At 35.8% G+C, this 17,124-nt stretch overlaps 1 protein-coding gene and 1 long non-coding RNA gene across 2 annotated transcripts in view; one reads left to right on the top strand and one right to left on the bottom strand.

Moving 5' to 3' along the window:
- Window positions 1–17,124, bottom strand: part of CSPP1 (centrosome and spindle pole associated protein 1) — a 145,123-nt gene that overhangs the window by 18,547 nt on the left and 109,452 nt on the right. The window contains 4 exon segments of the mRNA XM_079101798.1: window positions 8,940–9,079; window positions 11,096–11,213; window positions 11,785–11,851; window positions 13,797–13,901. Coding sequence (XP_078957924.1) covers window positions 8,940–9,079; window positions 11,096–11,213; window positions 11,785–11,851; window positions 13,797–13,901 — 430 coding nt within the window.
- LOC306641391 overlaps window positions 11,876–17,124 on the top strand; it is a 51,932-nt gene continuing 46,683 nt past the window's right edge. The window contains exon 1 of the long non-coding RNA XR_013758152.1: window positions 11,876–12,813. This is a non-coding gene — a long non-coding RNA (uncharacterized lncRNA). The remainder of the gene's footprint in view (window positions 12,814–17,124) is intronic.

The raw sequence follows: 17,124 nt of genomic DNA, 5'->3' as shown, positions 1-17,124 counted from the left end.
TTCTAGAAAAGGCAAAACTATGGAGACCATAAAAGAATTAATGATTGCTAGGGATTAAGGGGTTGGGCAGGTATGAATGGGGTAGAGCATAGAAGACTTTTAGGGTTGAGAAGCTATTTTGTGTGACACTACAATGGTGAATATATATCATTATACATTTGTCCAAACTGAAAGAATGTACAACATCAAGAATGAACCCTAGTGTAAACTATGAGCTTTGGGGTGGTAATGATGTGCCAATGTAAGTTCATTGATCATAATTAAATGTACCACTATAGTGCAGGATTGTCCAGAATGAGGCTGTGCATGCATGGGGGCAAGGAGTATATGAGAACTCTCTGTACCTTCTGCTCAATATTGCTGTGAACCTAAAACTGCTTTAGAAAATAAAGTTTATTAATTTTTTTCCTTTAAAAAATCCTTATATTAATAAAAATCCTTATAAAACTTTACTATAAGTAACAATATTAATAAAAATCCTTATAAAACTTTACTATAAGTAACAACATAAATAGTGGGACATCCCCAAAGTCAAAAGACATTAAGATAGCCATAAAACTATAGAACACAAAATTAATGTTCTTTAATAAATGCCCTTTCACAGTCTTATGAACATTTAAGAAAACTCCTAAAATAAGCAGCAGCTTGTGATGCTGCACTCTGCATCCCTACCTGCCCTAGTCCCCCCATCAAGAAGCTACCCAGAACACCAGCAGGGCAACTATATGCAGGTATATCCAAGTGGTTAGTCACATGGCTATGACTCAGGAAGCCATGAGACACTGTAATCACATCTGATCTCTAAAATATACTGAAAAAATGAAAAACTGTTATTGGCCAATTACTATTTTATCCCTTGCAAATATCATGCAGAACGCAGGATAAAGTGCAAATTAATGGGAATCTTAGGATGTGATTTCAAGAAGAAATGAGGATCTAAAAACTCACCTCTGTCAAAATTGCATGAATTGCCAGTTGATCAAAATCAAAATGTTAAATACTAATTTTAAACTTAAGAATATACATATAGTTCATACATATAAAGTACCTTGAAAATATTCTCTTTGACCCACTAATTACACTGTTGGGATATAATTTAAAGTGATGATTCTGAATATGTAAAAAGTTTTATAATTAGATATTATCAAAAGTATATAATAGTGACTATGGGAAACTCACTTAGTATCTAAGAATTGAAAAATAGTTGAGGAAGAACAAAGTTAACAGATGAAGCTGTAGACACAAATTTGGATGAGACCCTGGTTTTACCACTTTTAGGCTTAGTTTCTTCTCTGCAAAAATAAAAATAAAAAGACCAAGTCATAGGCTAACTGGATGTGGGAAATGAATGGCCCAATTCTATGGTTTATATCTTTTTGATCTCTAATCTCTTTATACTTGCAAAATTGTTATTTAGGTATCACATACATACATACACACTTGCCATATTTAATATTAACAAGTTTTTGTAACAAAAATACACAAGAATATGAACATCATCATTTGTCATGAAGCTCCTAGAAAACCCATAAGCACAGCAGAAAATGAAAATGAAGGAAAAAAATGGCTTGGCTTATAATAAAAATAGTTCTGACCTCACAGGTCCCTAGACTAAACTGTGAAACCCAACAACTTAATACAATGCCTAGGAGACAGTAAGTAATCAGTCAAAGACAGCATTAAAAAAAACTGTAGGAGAGATCCAAGATGGCAGACTAGAGGGTGACTGCATCTCCTATCGCTTCAGAACTCAGGATTCAAGAAGGGGAGGTATTGAGAAACTCAGACCAACATAGAGCCGTGGAGTGAGTCTTTCCCACAGGGTGAAGCTCGGCCCAGGTGGGAGGCCGGGACGGGGCAGCTTCTCAGAGCAGGGCAGGGCAGCAAGTCTTCCCCAAGCAGCCCTGCTCTCTCCGGTGGCAGGCGCAATCCACAGCCAGCTTCTAGGAGCAGGCTGCCCAGTGAGAGCTTTACCACACAGAGCCAACCCCAAGCCCTGAACCCAGAGGTGGGCCCTGGCCTGAGCTGGCTTCTGGGACCAGGGCAGGACAGCGGGAGACTTCCCCAAGCAGCCCTGCTCCCTTCGGTGGCAGGCGCGATCCACAGCCAGCTTCTAGGAGCAGGCTGCCCAGTGAGAGCTTTTCCACACAGAGCCAATACCAAGACCTGAACCCAGTGGCGGGCCCCAGTCCACAGGCGGCTTCTGGGACCAAGTCAGGACATGGAGAGGCTTTCCCCAAGCAGCCTGGCTCCCTCAGGCAGGGGCAGGCCCTGTCTATAGCCAGCTTCTAGGAGCTGGACCACCCAGTGAGAGGATTTCCACGCAGAACCAGACCCCGCTCTGGACCCAGTAGCAGGCTAGGGGCAGCTTTCCTCGGAAGCACTGCATTATCAAGTTCCTCCTAGACTTCAGGCTACTGAAGGCTGGGAGGTGATATACTGGAAATCTACAGGGACACTATAAGCCAATACAGGAAATCTGCAATATCACAGAGTCCCACTGATATCTGACCAATATGAGAAAACAAGGGAAGAAAAAATGTCCCAAACAAACCTAGATACTGTATCAATAAAACCCAATGACAGCCCAGGAGAAGAAATGTAAGAAAGGGAGTTCAGAATGTACATAATTAAAACAATCAGGGAAGCAAATGAGGATATGAAAGAGCAAATGCAGGCATTAAATGATCACACCAATCAACAGTTAAAAGAGCAAATACAGGAAGCAAAAGAGCATTTCAATAAAGAGTTAGAGATACTGAAAAAAAAAAAAAAAAAAGAAAAAGAAATCCTTGAAATGAAGGAAACAATAAACCAAGTTAAAAACTCCATAGAAAGCATAACAAATAGGATAGAACACCTGGAACACAGAACCTCAGACATTTGAAGACAAAATACTTAATCTTGAAAACAAAGTTGACGAAACAGAAAAGATGGTAAGAAATCATGAACACAATCTACAAGAATTATGGGATATCATGAAAAGGCCAAATTTAAGAATTATTGGGATTGAGGAAGGCTTAGAGAAACAAACCAAAGGAATGAACAATCTATTCAATGAAATAATATCAGAAAATTTCCCAAATCTGAAGAATGAAATGGAAAACCAGGTACAAGAAGCTTATAGGACTCGAAATATACAAAATTACAACAGACCCACACCAAGGCACATTATTATGAAAATACCTGACATACAAAATACAGACAGAATTTTAAAGGCTGCGAGAGAAAAGAATCAAATTACATTCAGGAGGAAACCAATGAGAATATCAGCAGATTTTTCAATCCAGACGCTAAAAGCTAGAAGGGCCTGGAACAACATTTACCAAGCCCTGAAAGAAAACGGATGCCAACCAAGAATCTTATACCCAGCAAAACTTACTTTCAGATTTGACAACCAAATAAGATCCTTCCATGATAAACAAAAGCTAAAAGAATTTACGAAAAGAAAGCCGGCATTACAGAACATTCTCAGCAAAATATTCCATGAGGAAGAGATGAAAAACAACGATGCAAGTCAGCAACGGGAGGAACTAGCCTAAAGGAATAGCCAAATAAAAGCCAAATAAAACAAATCATGTGAAAAAAAGAGTCAAATGACTGGGAATACAAATCATATCACAATAATAACCGTGAATGTTAATGGCCTGAACTCAACTATCAAAAGACATAGACTGGCAGATTGGATTAAAAAGAAAAATCCAACAATATGCTACCTGCAAGAGACTCATCTCATAGAAAAAGATACCCATAGACTAAAGGTGAAAGGATGGGGAAAAAACATACCATGCACATGGACATAGCAAAAAAGCTGGAGTATCCATTCTCATTTCAGATAATGTGGACTTCAAGCCAAAACTAGTCAGAAGGAATAAAGAAGGACATTACATACTGCTTAAGGGAACCATAAATCAGCAAGACATAATAATTATAAATATCTATGCCCCAAACATTGGCTCATCCATGTACATCAAACAAATCCTTCTCAATTCCAGAAATCAAATCGACCACAACACAATAATACTAGGCAATTTTAACACACCTCTCTCACCAATGGATAGATCGTCCAGACAAAAATTGAATAAAGAAACCACAGATCTCAATAACACAATCAACAATTTAGACTTAACCGACTTATATAGAATATACCATCCAACAAAGAACGAATACACTTTCTTCTCAGCAGCGCATGGATCCTTCTCTAAAATAGACCATATTATATGCCACAAGCTACTGTTAGCAAATACAAGAAGATAGAGATACTACCTTGTATCCTATCAGATCATAATGGATTGAAATTAGAAATAAATGACAGAATAAATAACAGAAACTTCTCCAATACCTGGAGATTAAATAATACGCTATTAGATGATGAATGGATAACAGAAGACATCAGGAGGGAAATTAAAAAAATTCTTAGAAGTAAACGAGAACAAAGACACATCATATCAAAATCTCTGGGACACTATGAAAGCAGTACTTAGAAGAAGATTTATTTCATGGAGTGTATTCAACAAAAGAAGTAAAAATCAACAAATAAACGACTTAACACTACAGCTCAAAGCCCTAGAAAAAGAAAAGCAGACCAATACCAAAAGTAGTAGAAGACAGGAAATAGTTAAAATCAGAGCTGAAATCAATGGAATTGAAACAAAAGAAACAATACAAAAAATTAACAAAATAAGAGTTGGTTCTTTGAAAAAATAAACAAAATTGATAAACCCTTAGCCACACTAACAAAGAGAAAGAGAGAGAAAACTCAAATTACTGAAATTCGGAATGAACAAGGAAATATCACTACAGACACGAGTGAAATACAAAACATAATTAGAAGCTATTTTGAAAGTCTATACTCCAACAAAACAAAAATCTCGAAGACATCACCAAGTTTCTGGAGACATATGCATTACCTAAACTGAACCAGGAGGACATACACAAATAAATCAATTTCAAGCAATGAAATAGAAGAAGTCATCAAAAGCCTACCAACAAAGAAAAGTCCGGGACCAGATGGGTTCTCAGCCGAGTTCTACAAAACCTTTAAAGAAGAGCTTATTCCACTACTCCTCAAAGTATTCCATGAAATAGAAGAGGAGAGAACCCTCCCAAACTCATTCTATGAAGCCAATATCACCCTGATACCTAAACCAGACAGAGACACATCGAGGAAAGAAAATTTCAGACCAATATCCTTAATGAACCCTGACACAAAAATTCTCAACAAAATGTTAGCAAATCGCATACAAAAATATATTAAAAAGATAGTGTACCACGATCAAGTGGATTTTATCCCAGGGATGCAAGGTTGGTTCAACATCAGGAAATCAATAAATGTCATTCACCATATCAACAGACTTAAAGTTAAGAATCACATGATAATTTCGATAGATGCAGAAAAAACATTCGATAAAATACAGCACCCCTTCATGCTCAAAACACTAGAAAAAATAGGGATAGTGGGAACATTCCTTTACATTGTAAAGGCCATCTACGCTAAGCCCATGGCCAATATCATTCTAAATGGTGAAAAACTAAAAGCATTCCCCCTAAAAACTGGAACAAGGCAGGGATGCCCTCTTTCACCACTTCTATTTGACAACGTCCTTGAAACTCTAGCCAGAGCAATTAGACAAACCAAAGAAATTAAAGGTATACGAATAGGAAAAGAAGAACTCAAACTATCCCTGTTCGCTGATGACATGATTATATATTTAGAGGAACCTGGAAATTCCACCAGAAAACTTTTAGAACTCATAAGTGCATTCAGTAAAGTAGCAGGTAACAAGATCAATGCTCATAAATCCAATGCATTTTTATACATAAGTAATGAATCTTCAGAAAGAGAAATTAGGAAAAATACCCCATTCACAATAGCCTCAAATAAAATAAAATACTTGGGAATCAATCTCACAAAAGAGGTGAAAGACCTCTACAATGAGAACTACAGAACACTAAAGAAAGAAATTAAAGAAAACCTTAGAGGATGGAAAGATCTCCCATGCTCTTGGATAGGCAGAATTAATATTGTCAAAATGGCCATACTACCAAAAGTGCTATACAGATTCAATGCAATTCCAATTAAAATCCCAATGACGTACCTTACAGAAATAGAACAAGCAATTATGAAATTCATCTGGAAGAATAAGAAACCCAGAATAGCTAAAGCAATCCTTAGCAGAAAGAGTGAAGCAGGGGGTATCGCAATACCAGATCTTCAACTCTATTACAAAGCAACAGTAACAAAAACGGCACGGTATTGGTACCAAAATAGGGAGATCAATGCTACAGAATAGAGGACACGGACACAAACCCAAATAAATACAATTATCTCATACTAGACAAAGGGGCCAAAAATATGCAATAGAGAAAAGATAGCCTCTTCAACAAATGGTGCTGGGAGAACTGGAAAACCATATGCAACAGAATGAAATTAATTCCCTAGCTCTCGCCATGCACAAAACTCAACTCAAAATGGATCAAGGACCTCAGAATCAGACCAGAGAGCCTTCATCTTATAGAAGAAAAAGTAGGTCCAAATCTTCAACATGTCAGCTTAGGATTAGACTTCCTTAACAGGACTCCCATAGCACAAGAAATAAAAGCAAGAATCAACAACTGGAATAGATTCAAACTAAAAAGCTTTTTCTCAACAAAGGAAACTAAGAGTAACGTGAAGAGAGAGCCTACAGAGTGGGAGAAAATCTTTGCCACTCATACTTCAGATAGAGCACTAATTTCCAGAATCTATAAAGAACTCAAAAAACTCTACACCAAGAATACAATAACCCAATCAACAAATGGGCTAAGGAAATGAACAGACACTTCACAGAAGATCTACAAGCAATCAACAGATATATGAAAAAATGTTCAATATCTCTAGTAATAAGAGAAATGCAAATCAAAACTACCCTAAGATTCCATCTCACCCCAATTAGAATGGCGATTATCAAGAACACAAGCAACAATAGGTGTTGGCGAGGATGTGGGGGAAAAGATCCATTCGTCCATTTTTGGTGGAGTTGCAAATTAGTGCAGCCACTCTGGAAAGCAGTATGGAGATTCCTCAGAAAGCTTGGAATGGACCCGCCATTTGACCCACCTATCCCACTCCTCAGCCTATACCCAAAGGACTTAAAATCAGCATACTATAGAGATACAGCCACATCAATGTTCATAGCTGCTCAATTCACAATAGCCAGATTGTGGAATCAACCTAGATGTCCTTCAACTGATGAATGGATAAAGAACCTGTGATATATATATATATATATACACACAATGGAATATTACTTCACCATAAAGAATGATAAAATTATGGTATTTGCAGGCAAATGGATGAAACTGGAGAATATCATGCTAAGTGTTTTAAGCCAATCTCAAAAAAACCAAAGGGCGAATGATCTCGCTGATAAGCAGATGATGACACATAATAGGGGGTGTGAGGGGTTAGTGTTAGGGTTAGGTTTAGGGTTAGGGTTAGGGAGGGGGACAAGAATAGGGTGAGGAAGGAAGGACTGTATAGAGGAAAAGAGGGGTGCGAGGGGTGGGGGGAAGGGAAAAATAACAGAATGAACCAAACAACATTGCCCTATGTAAATTTATGATTACACAAATGGTATCTTTACTCCATGTACAAACAGAGAAACAACATGTATCCCATTTGTTTACAATAAAAAAAACCATAGCATATGTCATTGGTGATATATATGTCTACTTAAGTGAAAAGAGAAAGTTAAGTAACATCTTTTTCTTTTTTAGTTTTACTTTGTTTTAATTATGCTCAAAGACTAGATCCAAAATGTTAATGGGATTATATATAAATGACTTAACTAAAGTGATTTCTCCCTCTTCCTATCTTTCTGTACATATTTGCTATAATCAGTGCATCTTCCTTTTAAAAATAAAAAGCATATATAAATATTTAACAATGAATTCCACAATGTATGTATAATTATAATGCACTAACTAGAAAAATTTAAATTCTAGCTTATCTGATTTTGTTAGATGATCACATCCCACAATTTGCCTTCTCTGCTCCAAAACCTGCTCTCCTGAATGCTCAAAAAAATAAAATAGAATAAAAGTCACATACAACATAAATTTTGGTTCTTCACACATTTTCAGTCTTTCAAGACTCTTATACCTCAACAATCCTGCTTTCCTACTAAGGTTTCCCTCCCATTCCCCCTAAAAGGGTACATCAAATATTTTATCAACTCTGATCCTGAAATCCCCTCAATTTTCTCCTGCCTACTCAAGGCTGCTGCTGTTGATGATTTCTTCCCTTTCCTGTACCCTAAGGTTTTTCTACAATAGCTTTTCTCACTAATTCCTACCAAGTTCTGCAGCTCCTACTGCCTCTGCTTTCTTTCCCAGGGTGGTCTTAGGCCTACTCTACTGCCTTCTAAATCCTCAAGCCAAAGTTAATTGGCTTCTAATCCCATCATCCCCCTGCTTGCAGTCACCAATGCCTCTGATTCAACTGACACTTGCTGACATTTTTCTCACATAATCCCTTGTCCTTAATGATCGACTTGCTCTGTTCTCTCTGTTTTCAGGATCCCACATTCTCTTGCTTTTCCTCCAGTTGGTCTGTCTTCTCCTCCTCAGCCTTTCTCATAAGCTTATCTTCACCTATCCATCCTCCACTAAATGCCAAGTTCCATTCTTCACACTAGTCTATATAATCTCCCCCCATACTGAGACTTTTACAGTGATGAACTCTCCAAAAGGGAAAATGTTTAGCCAAGTTGAAGTTTCATCTACCAGACTGGTAAACTGAAGACCTATAATGTACCTAGAGTTTATTATTCATAATTTAAAATATGCATTATATATAAAAAAAATTTATCTTAAACACAGAGTACAAATATCTTTAAAGATCCTTGAATATGGTAGAACACTCTTGCTGTATCTTTAGAGCAGCAACAGGTACTCACCTCTGTCTTTCAGCTCATTAAAATCATGAATATTCTGGAAAGTTGTGGCATCTAAGCCCTTAGGTGACTGTCTTCTGACAGGAGCCTGTACCCGATGTCTAGCCATGTCAAATATATCCATGGGATTCCTTTCTCTTTTCCTGTAGACAAATGACAAAACATGATAAATGTTTCATAGGAAGAAAAACTAAATTCACTGTAAAAGAAATCTGGCATCTTTAAACAGTATATTATGAAAAATTAACAGCTCTCTTATTTCAACTTATTATTAAAAAAATAGGGTATATATAAAAGCTCATTATAATCTTTCAAAATGTTCAGATACAGTTAGAAGAGTGGAATTTTTCAGCTTTGCCATAAAATGTTCATGTAGTAAAAAGACTACAGTATCTAAGGGCAGAGACACAGATTCAAAGATCAGCTCTGCTACTTATTGGCTGTTTGACCCTGATGTTATTATCTATGAAATGATATATGTATCCAGTATAGTCATGTTATTAGCAGGAGAATTAAGAGATATCAAGTAAAGTACCTAGCATAGTACCTGACATGTAAATATCACCTCAGCCCAAAGTAAAACTTACACAAAGAACAATGATTTTCATGTGCTGCTCAATATAAAAGGTATTGTGTGAAGTCCCCAACACTGATTTTTTTAAAAAAATTTAGTTAGATATAATACCTTTATTTTACTTATTTATTTTTATGTGGAGCTGAGGATAGAACCCAGGGCCTCATATGTATAAGGCAAGCATTCTACCTCTCAGCCACAACCCCAATCCCACAACACTGATTTTATACGATGTTTCCAGGGAACTTAATATTTAAATTAGTCAATTGATACTCTATTCCTGTGGTACCTAGGAAATTAACATAAGCAGGAACCTCAGGAAGAAGTTTTCTGCTAGAGCTTTGAGGGGTTAGGACAGGAAAGGACAAGGATGGGGAATGATAAGTTTAGTTCAAAAAATAAAAAACCGAATATCTATTGCTGCTTCCCTCGGCACTAGATAGGTCCTCTTTTTTAAAAAGTGCACCAAGCTACAATCATAATATAAGATTTAGTCAGACTCCTTCATTTATTTATCATTAAATCTTACCTAAGTCCCTAGATAGGAGGCTGGATTCTTCACAGGTGCAACCCTACTCTCATGGAGTTTCCTTTCTGGCATTTACTAGGTCCATAAAGCAACCCCATCAAGGCTGACACAGACCTCTAATACTCACCTAGGGTGACAGGAAGTCTATGGAAAGTCATTAAAATAAATACCAAAAAGCTTCTAGGAGACTTACATTCATGTCTGTCTAATTTTCATAAGGCTAAGAGTTAAATAGGCTGATAAGTTACAAATTTGGTTATTAGATCATATTTGCATGAGCTACATCATATCTGTTGTGTGCCAAGAACAAAATAGGGATTGATAATTGTGAATTAGTTAAACAGATTTTTTTTGTGAAGATATGGAATTTTGTTAGCAGTAACATTTCAATATCAGTTTCTTAGTTGTGACAAATGTACCCTGGTAATATAATATGTCAACAACAGGAAAAGCTGAGTGAAGGGTATACAGAAACTCTGAACTGTGTTTACAACTTTTCTGTAACTTAAAATTATTCCAAAATACAAAGTTTACTTAAAAAGAGAGTAATAAATTACCCACTATGCTGATTTTGGAACTTACTAAAAGATTACAACTTATAATCTGAAGAACACTGCTTTAGAAAATTTATAAGTCCTGGTGCTCAGAGATAATTTGGTAACCTTTTTGTGATTTTGCTAAAAAATAAGTATTCCAGAAAGTGTTACATTATTGAAGGAAAATTATATGAAAGTAGGAATCCTGCAAAGATGCTTCCAATTAGTAAACGTTTGATGATTAAAATTAAGAATATAAACGAAAGTTTGACTAAGTTGTAAAAAAAATAGTTCTAAAATAGTATTTTCTGTGATTAGTCCAATCCTGAAATTTTCTATCCAATGTCAGTATTCTCCTGTGGACTAAATTTCTATGCCTAATTTTGTAGAAGACTAAGAAAGGGAAAGTAAGGAGAAAGTAAGATGAATCATGTTCTAAAATTATAGAATCACTGGCTAAGTGATACAGATAAAAGAACTCAAGAAAAAACAAAACAAAAAAATGCAATCCTAAACTTACCTTATATGAATTTCATCATCACTGTCCATGTGTAGCAACCGCCCTTGTAAACGCCTCTCTTCACTACGAAGCTGTTTTCTCATTTCTGATAATTCCATAATTACATTTTTTTTCTCCTCTGCAAATTCCCAAGTAGAAAACAAGGCAAGAGTAAGAACAAAAGATTAAGCACTAAAACACATCCTAACTTATAATACACTAAAAAGCTCACAGAGTTTTTATGAAAGACATTTTATTGTTTTATATATACATGGATCACATTGAAGAACATCATCAAGACTCTGGAACCACTTTCTGATAGTATAGGAATTTCAAGTTAAGAGATATTCTTGGGAATGGGCAGTGTAACACAAGGGAGTTCCTTTATGGTGATGGAACAATTCTGAAACCAAATTGCAGTGGTGGTTACACAAATGATACACAATATTCACCTAGTATGCCTGAAATCACATACACACAAATACAAGTAAAAACTAGTAAAAATCAATGAAGGTCTGTGTGCAGAGAGTACTAAGGCTACCTCTTTGGCTGTGAAATTGTACCACATAAGATATTGTTACTACTGGGGGAACCAACTGGAAAGGTACACAGCACCTTTCAATACTATTCTTGCAACTTTCCGCAAGTCTATAATTACTTTAAAATAAAAAGTTTAAAAAAAGGATTATAGGTTTAAAATTTAACTTTACCTTCTGCACGGAGCTGATTTTTCCTGGCAGGTACTGGAGGAGACTGTGCCCTGGACATGGAACTTTCCTGTTATAACAATAATGGCAAACATGTTAATATATCTCCTCTACTCAAAAGCTTAAAAGGAGTAATTTAACTTTTATGTAAAGGAACCCAATTCCACACACTCCTACCTATAAAACTTGCCCACAACTGTGTCTAATCTTTCTTCTTCTAACAATGGAAGGATCCATGCCCCTATTTAAAGACAATCCCTTCTTCCATATTCTATCTGATAAGTGACTCCAGCCTTCAATTATCCTCTTGTCTCCAAACTCCTCAGTCTATGCATAAAACTTATCCCTTCTTTTAAAAAAACATTCTTACCTCACCTTTCTTCACTATATACTGTCCATTCTCTCCTTTCCTTCAAGCCAGGTTTCTTTCTCTCAATACACTAGTGCTTATGTTCTATATCCTATTACTTCGACAACACTGCCCTTGCCAGAGTCACAAAGTGATCCCAAATGATACATTTGATGGGCATTTTAAATCCTTTTTTTTTTTTTTTTTTTTTGGCCAGTAGCAAATGATACCATTGCCACTTTCTCTTACCTTCTCTATCTCTATTCTTTTCTCTGCTTCTCAAACACAGTAAATTCCCCAGTGTTCCATTCTCAGCCCTTTTTACTTCTCCACACTCATCCTAGACAATCATACTAATCTGATAAGCAACAATACGTTAATGACTTCCAAAACTAAAAATCTAATCCAAAACTCTTTCCTTAGCCACAGCTCATATTTTCAACCCCCTACTCTATGTAACCCCTCACCAGAAACTTGAAAGTTACCATTGACTTCTACATACCACACACTGAGTCAAGAAATACCACTTTTTACTGGGAGTGGTGGTGAATGCCTGTAATTCTAGCAGCTTGGAAGGCTGAGGCAGGAAGCTGGTGAGTTCAAGCCAGCCTCAGCAACTTAGCAAGGCCTTAAGCAACTCAGCAAGACCCTGTCTCTAAATAAAATACAAAATAGGGCTGGGGGTGTAGCTCAGTGGTTGAGTGACCCTGAGTTCAATCCCTGTTACACTCCCCCAAAAGAAAAACCACTGTTTATGTGTCTTAAATATTTCATGAACTTGTTACCCCCACCCTTCTCAGTTCTTTGTGTCAACACCTTTAAGTCCTCAAAGTCTCACATCTGGACCTCTACAAAAGCATCTCGACTTGTCTCCATATTTGTAGTCTTTATTGCCTGATAACATTATACAAAACAAAACTGGCCATGTCATTCTCCTGCTTAACACTGCAATGAATTTCCATGCATTTTCTACCACAGAGCAATTGAATCAAAACTCTCAGGGTAGAATTTAGGAAAATGTTTTTCTAAAACACTTCTTTGCCTATTTGGGTATTAGCCTGTTTGGAATTCATGAGCCAATGGCATTAAGTTTAAGTCTTAAGTAGTCTCTCCAATACCCTGCATATGTTGTTCTCTACCCTCTGTGGCCTTATCACAAAGCATTATCAATCCAGACCAAACCACAGCAGATTCTCCATGTGATCTGTCCTGCCCTCCCATCTAGCTGATTTTGTGCATGCTCAAAGTCCTTCACCCTCTTTGTCATGATGGCAAATTCCTACTCATTCTTCAAGCATTAGCTCAAAGATCAACCCTTCTAAAAGATTTTCCTAGTTCACTTTTGATTATAACTCAGCCTAAAATATAAGGGACTTCATAAGCATAACTACAGCTAGCTAGAAAGTAATTTTTCAAAGAAAGGACCTTCTTGAAGAGCCTGGACAAAACCCTTTGCTAAATTATAGTTTGTTGAAAGAACTAAACTTTCGGGCACCAAGTACTATCAGTTACAACTTCAGCAACAGACAGATTAATGTAGACATTGTCTATATTTCAAATTTAAAAAAAATTTCATGTACGAAAATATAAATAAGAAAATCTCATTCAATACCCCAAATTCAAATAAGTTAATTAAGATTAACAAATGAAAATAAAAAGTATATACATGAATGAAGGAACTTATGATGCTGTCAACTGAAGGAGGTCTTTGGAGTTTGCTTGCAATTTTGTTCTGAAGAGCAGGAACTACGGGAGAAGGCTGTCTTACACGCTGAAAATTTAAAAACAGAAACAAATATATAGAAATGTATACACATATATATGTAAACTATATACACTGAAGTGTATAATACCATTTAAATTGAGATTGTTTAATAAAATATTGAGTCAGAAATTCAAATAATTAAGATCAAGTAGATTTATTATGATAAAAATAAATAAATTTAGATATACCAATTAAAAGAATATGTCTCTAAGATTAGAATTTTTTCTTTTTTTAAATATCAACAAACTTAAAGCAACAGTATTGCAAACACAGAACGAAAGTGAAAACATCTTTTTTTTTTTTCGTACCAGGGATTAAACCCACAGGTGTTTAACCATTGAGCCACATCTCCTGTCCTTTTTTTTTAATTTTATTTTTATTTTGAGACAGGGCCTCACTAATTTGCTTAGGGCCTTGCTGAGTTGCTGAGTCTGGCTCTGAACTTGCAATCCTCCTGCCTCAGATCCCGAGCCACTGGGATTACAGGCATGCGCCACTGTGCCCGGCTAAAAACATCATCTTAATAATATAAAAGGGAAAGAGGATGATAAAAAAAAAGAAGAAGAAGAAGAAAACAAAGCCACTTTCTGTAAAACAATATAAATCAACGTCTAAAATTTTTATCTCCTGTCACCAAAACTATCATAGATGAGGGAATTTTTCAGATCATGGTAGGGTTTTGTGTCTCCATGGAAATGAGATTTCAGTTTACAGTGTATTAAAGCTTATAGCTTCCAACTTCATATGAAGGCATAAAACTCCCAAAAATATACAATAAATATTCTCTGTGGGAAAGAAGGAAGGAATCAAGGAATAAAAGGAGGGAAGAAAAGAAAGGAAGGAACCAAGATCAGAATGTCTTCATTTTGCATGCCAGAAAATCATAAGTTAGTTTCATTGTTGATATTGATAAAATTAGAAATATATGTATATATATGAGAGAAAGATTTTTTTAAAACCTATAGGTAATTTCAGGCTGAATTATAAAGATAATATAAGCCTTCTAAAGAAGCATAAGGATGAAGTAAATGACCCATAGTCCATATAAAAAGAAAATAACTATCAAGGAAGCAAAACAAAATCATCAGAAATTAAGTTAATATGATCAAACTTACTGGTTATGATAAATATAAGTGGATTTAGCTATCCATGATTAAAAGGTAACTCTGAGGTTAATATAAAAAATTTCAAACTAGCCAAGCACCAGTGGTGCATGCCTGTAATTCGAGCAGCTCAGGAGGCCCAAGGCAGGAGGATGGCAAAGTTCAAAGTCAATCTCAGCAACGTAGTGAGGCACTTAGAAACTCAGCAAGACCCTATCTCTAAATAAAACATAAAAAAAGGGCTGGGGATATGGCTCAGTGGTTAAGCACCTCTAGGTTCAATCCCCACTACCCAAAAAAAAAAAAAAGAAAAATTTTTTTCAAACTAAATAAATACACAAGCTAACTCAAAAAACAAAATATAGTGATACAGAATAAAGAATAGGCAAAAATATATATATCATGAATATATAAATACAAAATATGACAGCTAGTAATATTAATTTCAGAATCAAGAAACAAAATTCATTAAATGGTATAAAGCTGACTTAAAACTTTATGGTACTTCACAATTCAACTAATAGACATAAAAAATTCCTTAAAAATACCATTTGTTAAACATAAGAAATCAGTAGAAACACAATTGTGGAAAACCAACAACTCTCATTTTTAATGATGGCTTTTATAATAAAAATTTCTCTGTATCTGTCCAATTCTGCTGGGAACCAAAAACTTCTCTAAAAAGTAAACTTTATTAATAAATTAATGAGCAGACATTTGAATAAGGCTGAACAGCTATATTTATCCTAAGAATGAAAACTATGCCTAATACTCCTAGAACACGGTAAATAAACAACACAAACCAAAAAATACAGATCTTTTAAATTCTCTTTTAAAGATCTTTCAACAAAATTCTGGCTGTGTACACTTATCATTTCTATCACCATAAACCCTGGAATGAAATCGAACAGCACAGTTCAGCTTATCAGAAATGGCTCATATTATGAGTCAGTTACACATTGAACAGTATACCAAACCACATCCTTACACCAGAGGAATTCAAGTTTAAAGGAACCTTTTTTGTACATTCAGCCTTAAATAAATAATGTTTGAATAAATATAAATTCCTGTAAACAATGCTCTTACACCAAATGGGCTAGACTTACAATATAGACATAGGTTTTTCATAGTATGGTCTCCAGGCCAACAACATCAAAACCTGAAAAGATAACTAAAATGCACATCTTTGAATCTCCTCCTCAGATTGCTTGCAGGTGGGAATCCAGGAATGTGCATTTCTAACAAACCCCCAATGATATTCATACACACAAAGTTTTAAATTTAACTGTTAGTTTTAGCAAGGGTGTGAATTAGATTTTCTTAAAAGTCTATCACCAGGTGCAGTGGTACACCTGTAATCCCAGCAGCTCAGGAGGCTGAGGTAGGAAGATCACAAATTCAAAGCCAGCCTCAGCAAAAGTGAGATGCTAAGCAACTCAGTGAAACCCTATCTCTAAATAAAACACAAAAAAGGGTTGGGGATATGGCTCAGTGGTCAAGTGCCCCTGAGTTCAATCCCTGGTACCTGCCACCCAAAAAAGAGTCAATTATCTTTCTACAGAAGAAACCTCTAACAACTTTGATTCATGCACCTAACAGGGAACATCAGCCTTTTAAGTCAGCGATACGGTTTTCAAAAACCAGTTTATAGCAAACCACCGTTAATTTTTAAATAAATTTCCATTCTACAATGGAAAGTTGTATAAAACAGAATAAGAATGAATTACTAGGTAAATAAAAACAATGTTTCATTAAAATGAAATTCAAGTCCAATATTTTTATTAGTAGATTGAACAGACATAAAGTTACTTAGACAAGTTGTTAGAAAAGTTTCCAAACACTCTCAATTTCTATTTAGTCTTACCATGAAAAGAACAAGTTCACAGAGTACTGGTCTGTAGACCACTCTTGGATTGTAATCACAAAAAACACAAGACTGGTCTAAGGTAAATAAACACATTAAATTCACTGGGCAGAAAGAACTACCAAACCCCTCTCTCTCACCCTGCACAAAACTCAACTCAAAATGGATCAAGGACCTAGGAATCAGACCAGAGACCCTGCACCAAATAGAAAACAAGTAGGCCCAAATCTTTATTCTGTGGGCTTAGGACCAGACTTCCTTA

The sequence above is a fragment of the Sciurus vulgaris genome, assembly GCF_902686455.1.
Source record: "Sciurus vulgaris genome assembly, chromosome: 1".
In the NCBI taxonomy this organism is placed as follows: domain Eukaryota; kingdom Metazoa; phylum Chordata; class Mammalia; order Rodentia; family Sciuridae; genus Sciurus; species Sciurus vulgaris.
The sequence above is the reverse complement of the archived record's forward strand: the minus strand, read 5'-3'. Positions and strand labels throughout refer to the sequence as shown.